At 39.9% G+C, this 17,395-nt stretch overlaps 2 protein-coding genes across 2 annotated transcripts; one reads left to right on the top strand and one right to left on the bottom strand.

Annotated features, from left to right (window-relative positions):
* Positions 1-222: 222 nt before the first annotated feature.
* Positions 223-10,934, bottom strand: LOC139732830 (mitochondrial fission process protein 1-like). Its single transcript, XM_071643672.1, has 4 exons — positions 10,818-10,934; positions 3,481-3,608; positions 2,431-2,666; positions 223-310 (listed from the first exon to the last, which is right to left on the bottom strand). The coding sequence occupies exons 1-4, from the start codon at positions 10,906-10,908 to the stop codon at positions 223-225; spliced, it is 543 nt and encodes a 180-aa protein (XP_071499773.1). The 5' UTR covers positions 10,909-10,934.
* Positions 10,935-11,989: 1,055 nt separating this feature from the next.
* Positions 11,990-13,171, top strand: LOC139732867 (uncharacterized). The gene is made up of 2 exons (XM_071643706.1): positions 11,990-12,184; positions 12,929-13,171. Exons 1-2 carry the CDS (start codon positions 11,990-11,992, stop codon positions 13,169-13,171), a joined length of 438 nt encoding a protein of 145 aa, XP_071499807.1.
* Positions 13,172-17,395: the final 4,224 nt, after the last annotated feature.

The raw sequence follows: 17,395 nt of genomic DNA, 5'->3' as shown, positions 1-17,395 counted from the left end.
AGTCACGTATTGATAACGGCAAAGTCTCTGTCAACTCCAGATCTTCCATGTTTTTACATGTTTGATGTATTCTGCATCTATTCACTTCATTCTTTTTTTTCCCCAAGGGGCGGGGGGGGGGGGGGGGGGGGGGGGGGGGGTGAGGGGAAGAGAAGAATTTGTTGGACTGTCATACAGCATCCTAAATCTGCTTCCAAACGGAAGTAGCCGGCCATCCCTCTGCTACCTGCGATGGTGGACTAGCTTCTGTTCGGGTGGTTCTATGTGATACCACCTCCTCACTGAGTTGTTCATCATGTAGTCAACACTCCTACAGTGGAAACAATTCAAGGTGAAGTTAGTTTGTTCATCATGCATGCCAACATTGAATGCATCAACTGAAAATACTTGGTGTCAAAGAAAACAAGGCAGGGTCGTCATAGAGTGAATTGTCACTGTAATTACTATAAAGAGGCCATAATTTTCTAGCTGTCACAGCAGGTCAGCGGCGCCACCTTCCTTCTGCTGCCCTCTACCAAAACATCACACATTTTCCTACACAGGCAGTGGCATACCAAAAGCTGATGTAATAAAGGTGCCCCCCCCCCAAAAAAAAAAAAAAAATAGATAAATAATCTAACATCCCCCTCCCCCCCCCCCCCCCCCCCCCCCCCCCCCCACCTCCAAAACAAAAACTAGAAATATCACTTAAGGTGATTAATACCCCCGCCCCGTGACGACAGTCTTACCCAAGGAATGATCTTTCCTTGATCTTCTGCCATTTAAATGCCGTTACCATGGCAACGCAGCTTCCGACACGTCCGAAAAATATGTCTTGCACATCTTCCCACCAAGACTATTGTGTGTGCCACATTTCATAAGCTTTTGTCAAAAACTGAGGAAGTAGTTCAATCCACAAGATCTTTCCTTGATCTTCCACCATAATATGCCGTTACCACGGCAACGCAGCTTCCGACATGTCCAAAAAATATGTCTTGCACATCTTCCCACCAAGACCAATGTGTGTGCCACATTTCATGATCTTCAGTCGAATACAGAGGAAGTAGTTCAATCCGCAATATCTTTCCTTGATCTTCTGCCATTTATATGCCGTTACCATGGCAACGCAGCTTCCGACATGTCCGAAAAATATGTCTTCCACATCTTCCCACCAAGATCAAGGTGTGTGCCACATTTCATAAGCTTGCACATCTACAACCAAAGGCACACATCTGTACCAAGTTCATGGAAATTGGGCAAAAACTGAGGATGTAGTTTGCAACACAAAATTTTCCATCATTTTGGCTCATAATATGTGAGCTGTTACCATGGCAACATACTTTTTGTCACTGTCAAGAAATGTGTCATGCTGACCTATATCCTAAGACAAACATTCAATATGAATTCCATGAGAATTGGAAGAACACTGATGAAGCAGTTTTGCCATGAAGCATTTTGCCCTATATTTTACCAATAACATGCCGTTACCATGGCAACGCACTTTTTGCCACTGCGGAAATATGTGTCTTGCACATTAACATATTCAGATGAACATCTGTACCTAATTTCATAAAAATTGATCAAAAACTGTGGGAGGAGTTCGCGACGCAAGATTTGTACCCATTTTTGCCCATAATATGCCGTTACCATGGCAACGTACTTTTGGGTACTGTCAAAAAATACGTCTTGCACATCTACAACCCAAGGCACACATCTGTGCCAAGTTTTATGGGAATCGGTTGAAAACTGAGGAAGTAGTTCGCGACGCAAGATTTGCAACGGACCGACCGCCCGACCGCCCGACCGTCCGCTGATTCCTATATACCCCCTTCAAACTTCGTTTGGCGGGGGTATAACTATCATGGAGAATGTTATTATTATTTTTTTTTTGTAATAAAAGCCTGCCAACATATTTGAAATATATACATACAACCTTACTCTTTCTCTTACTTCATGGTTAAGAGAAGGGAGGTTTATACATCTGAAGTTAGATGATTCTCAGTAATTTCTTTCATATCATTAAGCACTAATGTCAGTCAAATTTTGGTTCTAGTCACCAGATCATCCAAACGTTATACTAATTCTGATCATTTTTCAAACATCCAAAAAAAAGGGAGAAAAAGAAAGCAACATAATAACAAACATTATGACAGTTTAGTACCATCATCTCAAAGATTTACTCATCTTTTGACTTTTGCAGTTTTACAAATAGAATGAGTATTGAAATATCAATCTTGGAATGAAATTACAAAAAAGACCAAATTGAAAATTTTTGTGTTCCGTTGGTGTAACTACAGTGATAAGACCAAATTTGAGAGATGACGCATTCCAAAATAATCACAATGACTGAAGCCAACTTTAATTTTTTGCTTTTTGAAAATATGGATTTGATAGTTGAGGCATAGACAACATGGAGAAAATATATTGATTTAATATTTTGGAGTGCCTTACTTGTCTATTGGCTTGACAATGAAAGGTATGACGGCAAGCCCTATGGCCGTGGTTGTCCACTTTCTGACCGGCTCTGGAAGACTGGACACTCGACCGAGTGTGAAGAGGGAGAACTTGCAAATCCTGTTGATGGTGAATCCCGGGATTGCTACCGATGCCAACCCCTGCCACAAAATGGTATCACCCACTGCATGAGCCACCTTCTGCTTCCTGGTCGATTCATCTTTCCATTGCAGCTACAAAACAAAAACAATTTAAACAAAAAGTATTTGGGGTTTGAAAGAAACAAAATTCGTGCAAAAACACATCTGCAGTGTCACACTCAGCATCACTAGTCACTACCTGTACACACAATTTTCATTATTCCACCTCTGCCCCCTTCCCAACAGGGGGAAAATACTCACATAAATATATCATGATCTTTCCCTGGGAGTGAATTGTGTTGTAAATTACCTGTTTTATGATTAAAAGCAATCATCTGATTCAATGGTATGTGTGCATACACATGCAGACTGGAATTTTGCTTGAGTTCTCTGATTTGGGTGAAAAAACAAAACACCATTCTATTTCACTGCAAGAGAAAGTTTCATCACACAAAATGCAGCTCCTGGTCAGTTTCAAGAACCTTGAATTATTCTTGTTGTTATTCCAACTACACGTACCTTAAAAGATTGCTCAGTAGAAGCTCAACATGAGTATATAACTGCAACTGAGAACACTACCATGACAAGTCCTTGAATAAAATCACACTTTATACTTAGTTTGACATTCATTATCCAGTTGATGTTGTATAATTCAGAACAGTGACTATAACACACCCTGTCTAAATCTTTGACTTGCTGTATCTCTTCTTTCTCATTGTCCCTGGAACATTGCACAAAGCCCACCACAGAGTGTGCTTCGTTATCAATAAACTTGTTTTACATCAAAGGAACCGATTCAATTGTATTGTAACTTTTATTCAGCCATCAGTCTATTACTCATTGACATTACAACCGGTGTAGCAATTGAGTATAGAACAATAGTAAAATAAAATTAAATTTCACATACTTCTGCTGCTTGTTGACCCTTGTGCCTGGCATCAGCTAGAACGTATGCACTCGCAATGGCGTAGGTTGCCCATACTGCTGCCTTTGGGATCAAGGCACGGAAAGACTCACCAACTTCGTTGGCATAACCTGCGGACAGAGAGAGGAGAAATTCAACATTGATCATAGCATAGTGAGGTACCCGCACCTTGCCATGGCCAGGGACCCTATATCCGCCACCCTGCAAAAACATTGCTATAAGCGCACTGAACAAAAATGTACGTGCAAGACTGTGCAGCAGTATGCTTAAAACTTTGCAGGGTTACACTTACAAAATAACCATCCAAGCAAACAAACCGATGTGAACACTGGCCAGTTTTACCTTTTTCCTGAAAATCTTAAATTAGATAGCATTTTCTAACTAAGGAATAGGAGGAAACTAGAAATGTCGCTGGACTGGTTATACCCCCGCCAAACAACATTTCATAAGCTTTGGTCAAAAAACTGAGGAAGTAGTTAAATCCGCAAGATCTTTCCTTGATCTTCTGCCATTAATATGCCGTTACCATGGCAACGTACTTTCGGGTACTGTCGAAAAATGCGTCTTGCACATCTACAACCAAAGGCACACATCTGTACCAAATTTCATGGAAATTGGGCAAAAACTGAGGAAGTAGTTTGCAACACAAAATTTTTCATCATTTTGGCTCATAATATGTGAGCTGTTACCATGGCAACATACTTTTTGTCACTGTCAAGAAATGTGTCATGCTGACCTATATCCTAAGACAAACATTCAATATGAATTCCATGAGAATTGGAAGAACACTGATGAAGCAGTTTTGCCATGAAGCATTTTGCCCTATATTTTACCAATAACATGCCGTTACCATGGCAACGCACTTTTTGCCACTGCGGAAATATGTGTCTTGCACATTAACATATTCAGATGAACATCTGTACCTAATTTCATAAAAATTGATCAAAAACTGTGGGAGGAGTTCGCGACGCAAGATTTGTACCCATTTTTGCCCATAATATGCCGTTACCATGGCAACGTACTTTTGGGTACTGGGCAAGTCCAAGATAAGGTCCCCTCAGAAGGCAAAATTTCATCTTTGCTCAATATTGACATGTTTGGTATCATTTTGAAGCTTATGAGTTGAAGTTTTGATTTCCATGGAGGAAAAAATTATATTACGTAAATTTATGCAAATTTCAAGGGCTTTATTTGCATAAATGTGAAACACAGCGTTACGTATGGGACATTTATAAAAATTCATATTAATTCAAAGGAAAGCAAATGATATTTGATTAATATGTGGACATAAGAAGTTCATCAAATAGTTTAACTTGGTATGAAAATTTAGGGATTATGCAAATGATTATGCAAATTAGCTCGTGTCCTATCATGACATGTCCCATACGTAACAAATTGAGGTCATTTTTTTAGGTTTTTTCTGAAATTGCTAAGGTTATATTAATGCCCTTTTGGAAAGTTCTAATTTATTGTTTAGAGAAATTAAATACCATAGAAAAAAGAAAAAACAGTAAAAGGAATATTTTTTATTAGGCATTGAAATAATGTTACGTATGGGACAAATGCGTTACGTATGGGACATCCTCATACATAATGCATGTGAATGCATGTAGCTAGCTGGGAAGGTCTCTCAGTACACAAATGGTCGATCATCCTGAAGAAAGCATCCCAACATTGTAGCTACTTTTTGAGTTATAGACACTTTAAACAATACATGTACTTGACTGAACAATTTTCAGAAAGGGGGAGGGGAAAATGGCAAAATACACAATGAAAAATCAGCATTAAAGGGATGGTATAGTTTTTTGTGGAAATGGGGATTCAGTTTTCAACATTTAATGAGATGATTGGAAACTAATTATATGAATTACTAAAGAGCATACAATCCTAAGACTAGAGGAATTCAAAGTTAAGTGATGGAGATCCAAGTTGAAATGGTTGTGATATAAATATTTAAACAGAATATAAAGTAAAATGATTTTTTTTTTTATTGCAAGTGATACACAAATTGTCCTTATTCAGGTTTCAATAATAGCCACGACAAAATTCATGGGTAATCTACTCGATCACTGGGGTTCCATGCAGCAGGTATTGCTTATTTATAAAAATTAATATTTCTTGTGTCAAGTTGTTTTTTATTGAAACGAAATGGCAAACTGCCCTTCATCAATGGAAGTAAACACCTTCAACTATTCAAGTTTTCAGTAGTAACTATCCTGATAAAAATAGGGCATACATACTCAGGTTGGTCATAGAAATATAGAATATGATTAAATATGATTATGATGGTAAATATTTGGGAAATATTGTTCCCTTGTCAATCTGGATCAGTATTTGAGTAGTGTCAACTGATTCCATTTCAATAATTATGCAAAAATTTGTTTATGGGTATTTTGCAAAATTATTTTGCAAAATACCCATAAACAAGTCTCTCCACACACTAAACGAATGGGGGACAAGGGGCATGCATACTCAGGTTGGTCATAAAAATATAAAAATATGATTGAATATGATTAGGATGGTGAATATTTGGGAAATATTGTTTCCTTGACAATCTGGATCAGTATTTGAGTAGTTTCAACTGATTTTACTTCAATAATTATGCAAAATACCCATAAACATGGTTCTTCACACACTAAATGAATGGGGGACAAACCGTCCCATACGTAACTGTCCCATACGTAACACGTCATGTCTGTCTTTCATTAGAACCTGTAATTAGAACTTTTTACCTAATGACACGAAACTTACCTGTGATAATCTTGAGTGTTGTGACTTTCATCACAGTGAGTTACAAGTTGTAGAATGAAATACTTTCAGAGAGTTTTGAGGTTGAAAAAAATGTTCAAAAAAACAAAAATTTTCTGGTCCCATACGTAACGGCACATATTTTCTCTTCTAGAATATAAATGTGAAGGTCATTTTTCTCCATTTTTTGCATGATCATACTTCTCCTAGATATCAATCACCATGATAAAGTTTAATATGGTCAAAAGCCATTAACACTATTTTTCAGGTCATAAAAGTTTCTGAATGTCCCATACGTAACGCGCGTGTTATCTTGGACTTGCCCTACTGTCAAAAAATACGTCTTGCACATCTACAACCCAAGGCACACATCTGTGCCAAGTTTTATGGGAATCGGTTGAAAACTGAGGAAGTAGTTCGCGACGCAAGATTTGCAACGGACCGACCGCCCGACCGACCGCCCGACCGACCGCCCGACCGCCCGACCGACCGCCCGACCGACCGCCCGACCGACCGTCCGCTGATTCCTATATACCCCCTTCAAACTTCGTTTGGCGGGGGTATAATTACCGAATACCGGCTAAATTAGCATATTTGTGCGTATAAGAGCCTCTGGCGGCTCTCCCTCAAAGACAAATTTCAGCCCGAAGGGCTGAAATTTGTCTTTCCCGTCATCTGGGGCCCTAAAAAGGCAAGAAACGGAACGACCGTCAAAAAGTAGGTTGACCACACAATTTTTATGAAAACTGAGTACCTTTTAGTAGTTTCGGAGGAAAACTGCTCTAAATCAAGATAGCTCGAGTAAATCGACGATAAAGAAAATCGAGCCGATTTTGACGGAACTACTTTAAAGGTGATGACGTCATCACAGCTGGCATCTTTCTTGCTTCATCTCTTTTCAACACAAGTCATTCACGATCCATATCAATCACACTAGTCTGGTAAGGCAGCGCATATACGCATATTGTCAATGTCAAGCGACAATTGCGCGCTCAACTACTACGTACTGTACACTGTATCAGGCCTCGAAATAGGATTTTGGAGGGGCAAGGCCATTTAGAAAAGGGCTCTTTTTCCAAGAGGCCAGGGCACTTAGGTCAGTCAGAGTGGCACCAAGGCCACATTGGAAAGGGCATGTTGGGTGTTTATGAAAAAAGAACGAAGAAAAAAAAAAAAGAGAAAAACAAACAAACACACACACACACAGACACACACACACAAAGTGCAACACACAACAAAAACCTCTTCCCTACAGCTGTAACACATTCCCGATTCCCGCGTTTCTATCAGGTGAAATGAAATTTTTAAAAACAGGAATAAAACAACAGTAGGTATTGATTGAAACTCGACACCCTTTCAGGCCAGCCAGGCCAGGCTGCCATGTACAGTAACTTCAAAGCACATTCCGACAGCTGGCTGGCAAAACCACATGGCAAAGGAATTTGCGTGCGCGTGTGAATTGCTCGAGGGATGGAGGGCCTGGGAGCATGGGTGATTAGTCTGTGAGCTATCAAAAGCAGACCTTTTGAACAACTGTAAACGTCATGATACTATTTTGTCTTCCTTTTGGCCTCAAAGAAAAACATCAAAAAGACGAGTTGAGTATCACGAGTTTGTACATCGCCATGCAAAAAGATTACTACACTCATGTCATGACACGAAATGAATAGATATTCCAAGACAAAAACAAAGCAGCCTCGGGTATCTATAGACGGTGACATCGAGACACCATGCATTCACCATGCACATTGGGGAGCAACGAGTTGGAGTTGGCAGGGAGGGGTGATCCAGGAGTTTGTGAGAACTTCCCGAGTTACAATCTCAAAGCAAAGCTGAAGCTTCTTGTGGTCTCACGCCCAGCAAATCTGCGTGCTAGTTCTCAATTCGAAGGAAATTTATCTCTGATCTGTTGAGTTATTTTTGCTGAATCATAGGAGCTTATCATGCCTGAAGTTCAAATGGAAGGTTGCCAAAAATTTCATATTCACAAAGCTTCAGAATTTTCTGACACATTGCCTACTATATTCATTTGAAATGGCAAATTTAGAGGGTACAAATCAATGTGGATGATGATCATCCACATCCGATGATTATACACATATACTATTTGCATCCTCAAAATTTGACATTTCAAATGCATTGAAAATCTTCCAGTAATTTTTTTTAGGCTGTTGATGCAGCAGTAAAGACGTCAGAAATTTCATATGAACTTGAATATTAGTCAGGATAAAGACAAAAAAAAAATCTGCACAAAAAAATACAATTCTTTCATTTTCACTGGTAGTCAAATTTGTGTTTTCACGAAAAAACGAAAAATTTGACACTCTACTAACACCTCAAAATCGCAGGAGAGTGATAAGAAATAAAGAATCATTACGTTTGTAATCCTGGGTCTTCGCCCTGGGGCTTCGACTTGAGCTATCTTTGATAATTAAACATTCTTTCCATGTTCATCTCCAAGACCCCAGACAGTTCATGACCTCCAAGAATGCGCCAGTACGCGCGGTTTCTTCTGTTGATTGGTCTCTCTCTCTCCACCCCTCCCCATTCCCCAGTCTGGCACCTTGGCATCGTGGGAGTTTTCTTTTTTCTTGGTGAGCTTGGTGTTCACTCTTTACTACTCTATCTGAATATGAGCTGCCAAGCTAGTAACTCTATGGCCGCTGTGCTGCGGAGGCAATCGGGACGGTAAAAGCTGGTCGGGCGTACATGTACGTACACGTCGTCTCGTATCTTGGAAAGATACTTTGAGTTTGAAACAGACGTTATTGGGACGCGAGTGAACTGAAGGTATGACATTTGAGATCAGGAAAGATGTTCAAGCTTATTAAAGTGTAGACCTTGAGAAAGGGCATATTATACGTCATAAATAATAACTTTTATTCTAAAAGGGCACCACAGCCACAAGAAAAAGAGCACATTTTTTTTTTTGGGCCGTAACTTTGATAAAAAAAAAGGCATTGCGGCCAACGAGAGGGGCACCGACGGCCATGGCCGTGGCCGTCGGTTAATTCGCGGCCTGCTGTATACTACTAAACATGCGCGCGTTCTGCAGACTCAATACACGCTATACCACTGTCACACACAAGTAAGTACACATACGTACACAACACACAAGAGTACTGCATTGGGTCAACATGGTGGGCTATCTTATCAATCGCATCCGCACAGTGCGTAAAGCTCTAGCAACAGCAATTAGTTAAGTGATTGTTTTCTAAATAGTCTCACCTAAATTTTGATCGTTTTCTAGCTGCCTATACATGAATACGGACTATCCCCAGCTCCTTAAAAACGTTAGTAGACGTCTATACATCGTAAATTCCGAATCACGGACCGTATCGCAGATCGGATTGATATTTTTTATGGTTGCAATCGGCAAGCATAATTACGTTCTTTTTAGAGCGATTTGCGCTCTTCATGATTGGTTGCCGGTATTCTGTAATTTACCCAGGTCCAGAAATAGACATGTGTGATATTAACTGATATAAGTAACACTACAGTTCGGGAAACCCACTCACAAGGGGGGCCCCTCCTTATAAGTAACCCGTCCCCCTTATAAGTAACCCCGTCCCCTTTAGAAGTAACCCCTGGGGCACCCCTTATAAGGAGTCTCCACGCTTTTTTGCAATGCAACTCGAAAATGAAAGGACTGCGGCAATTCGCTTGATTATGTCCATAAAGCTTCACAAGTTTCCTAGTTACTCACGAAATTTGAGCAAAATCGGTTCGAGGCATCATATCTAAAATCATGGATTTAAATGCGATGTCAAACGACCCATGCGAATGCTGAAATGCGAGCGATTACTGGCGTGAGTGTCGCCAGGCGCGGCAGCGCGGCAATGCTCGAGTGCAGACGTGGCGACTGAGTACGTTAATGTACTCAGTCGCCACGTCTGCACTCAAGCATTGCCGCGCCGCCGCGCCTGGCGACACTCACGCCAGTAATCGCTCGCATTTCAGCATTTGCATGGGTCGTTTGACATCGCATTTAAATCCATGATTTTAGATATGATGCCTCGAACCGATTTTGCTCAAATTTCGTGAGTAACTAGGAGTAGGAAACTTGTGAAGCTTTATGGACATAATCAAGCGAATTGCCGCAGTCCTTTCATTTTCGTGTTGCATTGCAAAAAAGCGTGGAGACTCCTTATAAGGGGTGCCCCGGGGGTTACTTATAAGGGGGACGGGGTTACTTATAAGGGGGACGGGTTACTAATAAGGAGGGGCCCCCCTTGTGAGTGGGTTTCCCGAACTGACTAACACTCAAAGTCAAAGTGTAAAATTTAGAATTCTAGTGGATTCTAGACCCTCCATCATCATGGTCCCCCGCACACACACGGCTAGATCTACACGTCTCTCAGGCGCTAGGCCCCTTCCTAATAAGAGCACTTAAAGTAATTTACAAAAGTTAACAATTAGAATTTAGATGCTAAGTAAAACAAACACAAAAGTCAGTATATGGGGCTGCACAGTATAACGCAGATGATGGTTATTCATTCATTGCAATTGTACATCGACATACCAAAAAGACTGGAGAACAAGGTAAACTCCCTGAAAGTTAATCTGTTTACCTAGATATCTCACTGGAGTGTCACGATAGATATCGACTTCCTCCGCTTTGCCACTTTCTGTCATTTCCTCGACCTGTGAAGGAGTAGCCATGTGTAACGAAATTCTCCTAGGGCGCAGCCATGTTGATGCCGACGCGCACACAAAATATTCTCACGCACGCCTCATCATGCACTTGCGTGTCATGGGGACGTTGGATCATCGTGCCGTGCTTGTTTACTGTGCGTGCGCCCAGCTGATTGGATGCAGATCACAGAAACCACCGCACGGCGTCTGTAGCAACGACTCATGCGTGTAGATTTAAATGTCTTGGGAATTGACTCTAGCTACATGATCATTGCAGCTGCGCTGGCCTATCGACCACTGACACAGCGGGTACATCGATTTTAATAGTAATAATGAAGACCAGACTGAAGTAGGGCCTACACATCATCAGCTAGGAGAAAGTGACAACGAAGACGTCCCCAACGCAACGTTAGAATCTACAACATAAGATTTTAAAGGTTGGTACTTATATTCCACTTCCATGTTCCTGATCCTACCTGCCCTGACGACCTGAGTGAGACGTACAAAGTACTTCAATGACAATGTGACTGAATGAGTTTAATGTCAATGATGAGGGTCTGGCGTCTAACGTTAACTGTTAGTGTTATTGTTAGCTGTAACACTTAGTCACTACTAAGTTAGTGTTACTGTTCCGTGAATGAAGTGTTAGAGTCTACTAGCTTATTTTACTTTAACAAGACCCTAGAAATATGTCTAGATTTTTTTTTTTTTATTCTACTATTTCTAGTAAACGTTAGTTAGCAAGAGGGTTGTGTCTACTAACATTGCAAAAAGTGGCCCATAATTTAATTCATAATCTGATAACACAAGAATGTCTTAATACCGAGTGGAGTAGACAGAAAGATCCGCGTCTGTCCGGAGGACTCTTTTATATTTTGTCATTAACGCTGTCCTCCGTATACGGAGGGGATCCGTGAAGCCAGACGCAGTCTCCGCGGAACATTCCCCAATGGACAGATACAGACCGATCTTTCGGTCAAAATACAGAGGTGTTCATGCCATGACTAAACTAAACTAATTCCTTGTCTTTCCAATGTTTCACAGGAGTTCTAACCCTTTGGCCTGACCACCCCCCCCCCCCCCCCCAGCATCATCTAACATCATCATCATGGCTGTTGCTATGGGAGATGTCCCTCCAGCACCCGTTGCCTTTGACATTGACTTTGAACCGGGGGAAGCCTCGTCGTTACCAACCAGCTTGAAGATTCCGGCAAAGTTTGCAGCACGCCTGAACAGGAGAAAGAAGGCCTACACTGCTGAGCAGCTGGAGGAGAAATTGCAGAGAGCTGAAAAGAGGAGGAAGGTATAGTGGGTCTAGAGCTAACCTCTTAATTGCTTTCATTGTGATTATAGGACCTACATGTAAAGCTATAGAAAAGCACTCGGGAGAGTGCAAACCTCTGCCAAGCAGCTTCCACCCATATGCCCTTTATATCCCAATCACTACCAAAAATTAATCATCTATTCCATCATGTGTCATCAACTTTTCCAATTAGTTTCATCCCAATCCGTTCACCACTTGTTCGAGTTATTTTGTGAATAGAAAGATAGACAAAAAACCAGCAGCAACAAAAATATAAAACCTCTTTGGTGGAGGTAAAAAAACAACAACCACTTAAGGAGTTACCAAATTCGGGGTAATCAACTCTCTACTCCATCATTCAAATGTATTCCAGTTGTCAGTATTTAAATGATATAAAACTTTACCCTTCCACTATTAAATGTTAATGTCAGTGATTTTCTTATATTTTCTTTTTTTTTCTGTATTACAATGAATTACCTGTACCATCATTCTTTTAATACCATACAGTAAGGTAGGTACCACAGTAATAGCTGTGTAGCCTATGACAATTGTTATGACTGGTAAACTGTTATGCTTCCAAGATGGCTTTAATTCACTGTAATCTAAAAAGCAAAGCGGTACAATCAGCCCCCCACCCCTATCCCGCCCTGAAAAACATTCTGTAGCCCCTGATGTAAAGTGAGCAATGATTTACCAGAATGAGATACACTGTACATTTCATGCTCGCTCTTATCACTCAACCAGGAACAAGAGATGGCTCGTCTGGATCGCATCCACGAACGGCAGGAGCACTGTCAAACCATGGCCCTCAAGATGGCGCTGTTGATGGAGCAGGATGCAAAGCGACACCGAGTGCCCGGCACGGAGAACATTCCTGCAATGTCCAGCCGGCAGGCGGCTGCCATGATTAAAAGCGTTGCCACGGACTTCAAGAAGATTGGCATCGACCTGGTGCAGGGACATACCACGCCCTGCGATGAATCGTAGCACCCCCAGGTTGTTTCAATCTCCTCAAATCTTGCAAGTTTGCCTCTTACATTCCGAGGAATTGATTCGCATAAGTTTGGACTAGGGTGCTTCTTCAATCTTGGAAAGCAAAATTGAAATTTCTGTGTCGTTTTCATACCTTTTAAAAAGCTCTCAGTTTTGGTTTATTATCCTTTTATCTTAGGGGTGTGGTTTAATCACTTTTTTTAGTACTTAGCTATTGTACAGTCTACTATTTTGATACATTCTGCTGAATTAAGAATACAGTGGTTGGATATTATCGAGTGCTATCAATCCAACTTCTTTTCTCAACAAGACCAATGTATGCATGTTTTCTTGTACCTCATCCAAACCTAGTATGTTTCAGATTTTTCATAGGATTATGCTGAATGTGACAAAGTTTATAGATTGATCTACCATACAATACTGTGGCGAGGTACTACATTGACACATCGTCATTTGTACTTTCCAAATCATGCAGAGTCAACTTTACAAACTGTTTGAGTACTTTCAAACAATTAGGTTTATACGAAAGCACATTCAATCTTTCCCCCCATAAAAAGGTTTAGGTCACTTTTTTTTCTGTGAACTTAGATTTAAGTTGAAGCATCAAGAAATAATCACATATTTCACACATAATTTGTGTCTCTTGGATAATAGCTGAACACAATTTCATTAATAGTTCTTTTCATTAGGTTTGACACTTTTTTGATCAGCATTCAGTTTCAAAATTTGCAATTAATGAGATAAGATTGCACACCTCGCTTGACTGCATGTTCTTGCCATTACATGAAGAATATACTTCTCTAAATATTTTTGCTAAATGAATGTATCTAACAATATATATATATTGTAAGGACATCATACTTTTGTGTTAGCATTCTGTGTGTAATGCAAGGTGTGTGAAATAAATGTATGATTCATATGACAGACAGGAATTTACTGTGTTCATTCACTTCTGTTCCTGACTTTATGATAGCCCACTACATGTATCACTGTACATTTCTTTTAAGAGAAAGGAAGACCATTTGTGAACCTGAAGTGCTCAATCACTGTAAACTGCATTTGCAGTTACAGGAGAAGCTCATTATAACAAGGTGTTCTTTACCACTGAAATTCCCTTTTATCAGATGTATGTATCTTGTCATATCAGAGATAAAAAAAAAGCTGGTCCTATTTCACTTAACTCTAAAATCAATCCCGTGTTCAGTTCAACTGATCTTGGGGACAATTTTGAGATCAATCATACCTCAGAAGTTAGAAACTGTTTCACTCAACCATTTGAGAACAGCATCTTGTGCCTGCCGTGCCACGTTGTAAAATACATTTACATGTATGTACATCTTGAAGGTCTATATATCCTTCCCAACTAGATCTGATCTGAATCTGTCCCAACTTTGGGTTCATTGTTTCACTAACACGAGAACTATAAATGAGCCAAACTCCTGCTACCTTGTTCTATATCTGACCTTGCGTTAACAATGTTCCACACTGCACTCACAAGTGGATGTTTCTTTCCTATCTGCTACCACAGGAGTTACATTGTATTTTGCAAACCTCATCATGAAAATGGTACAGTGCACTCCCGTTATAACGAAATGCTCGGGACCGGCAGTTTTCTTTCGTTATAACGAAATTTCGTTATAACCGAACAAATACAATATATAACGAAAACAAGGAACCACGTATATATATCATATTATGTTTGCTGAATACTCATCATAACTGGAAAGCTATGTGAAATGTGATGGGATAACTGTATGCAATAATAAATGCAAGTTCCCCTCAGAAACTGTGTGTGACACAAGGAGCGAACTCACAGTGGTGTCACCCATGCAGAGACGCTATAAATGCTTGTTCCGCTATGTATTTTTGAAAGCAATTCGCATTTCGTTATAACGGAGCACATTTCTTTTGTTTTTCTTTGTCTGTGGCGCTCGGAAAAGACTTCGTTATAACGGAAATTTCGCTATAACCGTGTTCGTTATAAGCGAATTTTGTACCATAGACTTTAATGGTGATAATTTTGGGACCAGAAGATTTACTTCGTTATAACGAAATTTCGTTATAACCGTGTTCGTTGTAACGGGAGTGCACTGTACAAAACATGGGACATTGCAGCTCCATTGTCTTCCTGATTTATAATGCTACAAAGAGCTAGTCTAGTCTGGGTAGTTTCAATTAATCAAACCTGTAATAGTGATGATGGAGAAGTTATTGAGGCAGTACAGAATGTGTGAATACCATTTGGATTCAATGTAATTATTTTGATTAAAATGTCAACATCTTGAACCCACTTGCAAAGACTGATCAGACAGCAGAACTATAATGTACGTATTTGCTCAGGCAGAGGGCAGCCAATCAAATGCAAATCACAAGTTTGATGCCTTTTGTGGAATCATAGCTCTTGATTACTGGTATTTTGCAGCAAGTGACACTGTACAGTTGTACCGGTACTTTGTTCTGCATTCTTGTTGGTACAGTCAAAATTCACAAATACCAATCTGCAGCCAAAGGTTTCAATTATCTGTTGTTAAAAAAAAACAAACAAATCAAAACTTTTACAAAAGTAGCAATAACATACATTATAAAATGGGTTCAAGAATGTAGCCAATTGGAAGCGCTGAAATGAGTCACGTGTGCGTGCATCATTTTCTTACTAACATGCACGGCCGTGCAAAAAAGCGTAAAGTCACTGACGTCACAATGTTTACACTAGCAGTGCACACTCAATCAGTTGTTACAAGTGCGTCGCGCGCTACTATATGCGCTGTCAATCCTGTAAACAACTTCTAGTTCGGGCTGCCAGCCGGCCTTTCTTGTGCATAACATGTGGCGTACGTATACGCTTATACGTACTACAGTACTTATATGGGCGGGATTTCGGAGTGCGACGTGCGTAAATGTTTGGGATGAACATCTTCGGACATCTTGACTTTTGAGCAAGTGCTACATGTAGCTGACTGGTATTGACCCACGAAGGTACATGAAAAATGCTGTTAGTGTTCGACCCATTTTATAAATCAAATAATACACAGGTTTGAGTTCGTGTGTATTATTTGTATATTATGTATTATTGCTCTAAGTTCAGCCATTAGATTAAAATGTTCTTGAGCTAACTTTTAGTACTCTGGAAAAAAAACAAACTAAAATACAATGGAATCTCATTAAAACAAGGTCCAATATAGGGAGATATCTGATAAAACCAGGTAATTTTACAGGTCCAATTCCTATTCTATTTTCTTCTTCTTTGTTTTTATCCCTGATATAACGAGATATAACGAGATACAGATAAGTCCTATTGTTGCAAAGTCTGTGGGACTGGCAGTTTTTTCGTTATTGAAATTGCATTATAACTGAACAAAGAAAGTACTTAAAAATATATGTGACCCTGCATCACAAAACCAACATAAAGTCGCCAGATATGGAATTTTAGTTAAGGGCAGATTCTTAAAGAGCAGATTCTAAGCTTTAGAATGATGTATAACTCAATTCAAAATGGACTCCTCTAACCTATCTAAATATTGGAAAGAAAGCACACACTCTGGAAAGGTGTGAACTGAGAAAAGAGGCTCTGAAGTACAGGATCTATTCATGCGCTTAATCTTTACCAAGCCGTGCTAGCTGTCCAGTGAAAGGGACAAAACACAGGATGTAAACCACTGTAGCAACAACAATGAAGGGATTATCAGATTAGACTGAAATTGAGCACGTTTTATCAATACATTCTGTCCATGATTAATGCCAACTTTCAAAGCTGTAGTGTTGTCCTTTCAAAAGTTATTACACTTGAAAGTGAAGAATGTGCAAAGGATTTCAAGAAATGAAAAGGGGACGCTAAGACATACCTGATCATTCTATTCTCCCCTATAAAAGGGTTGTAGAAAAACTGCTGAAAACACACTTTCCCATTCATGTTATCACCCCAAACTAAAGAATGATGTAGAAGAAGGATAGCTCTTTCAGAAAACAGGAAAAACTCACAGTTGACTCAGTTGACCCTCGTCACCATTTTTGAGTCTTCGCGTAAAATCAAGGGGTGCGACTTTTTGTTCGTTTTGTGATGCCCGGTCACATACAGACAATTTTCTTTTCTAAATTTTTACTTTGTTATAACCATGTTCATTATATTAGGATTGCACTGTACCTGATATAACGAAGAAATTTCAGTGTTCCCAAGCAGCTCATTATGTCAAGGTTCCTCTGTACCACATGAAAACCCAT

This window comes from Diadema antillarum, unplaced genomic scaffold (genome assembly GCF_040938485.1).
Source record: "Diadema antillarum isolate AM-2024a unplaced genomic scaffold, OU_Dant_1.0 seq00000454_RagTag, whole genome shotgun sequence".
Lineage (NCBI taxonomy): Eukaryota > Metazoa > Echinodermata > Echinoidea > Diadematoida > Diadematidae > Diadema > Diadema antillarum.
The sequence above is the reverse complement of the archived record's forward strand: the minus strand, read 5'-3'. Positions and strand labels throughout refer to the sequence as shown.

Excerpts from the sequence above, each read along its gene's own strand:
- LOC139732830 (XM_071643672.1), bottom strand. The coding sequence starts at position 10,908 with ATGGCTACTCCTTCACAGGTCGAGGAAATGACAGAAAGTGGCAAAGCG. Across the intron at positions 2,667-3,480 it reads AGGGTCAACAAGCAGCAGAA|CTGCAATGGAAAGATGAATC; the intron begins GTATGTGAAATT and ends TTTGTTTTGTAG. Across the intron at positions 311-2,430 it reads ATTGTCAAGCCAATAGACAA|GAGTGTTGACTACATGATGA; the intron begins GTAAGGCACTCC and ends TTTCCACTGTAG.
- LOC139732867 (XM_071643706.1), top strand. The coding sequence starts at position 11,990 with ATGGCTGTTGCTATGGGAGATGTCCCTCCAGCACCCGTTGCCTTTGAC. Across the intron at positions 12,185-12,928 it reads GAGCTGAAAAGAGGAGGAAG|GAACAAGAGATGGCTCGTCT; the intron begins GTATAGTGGGTC and ends TCACTCAACCAG.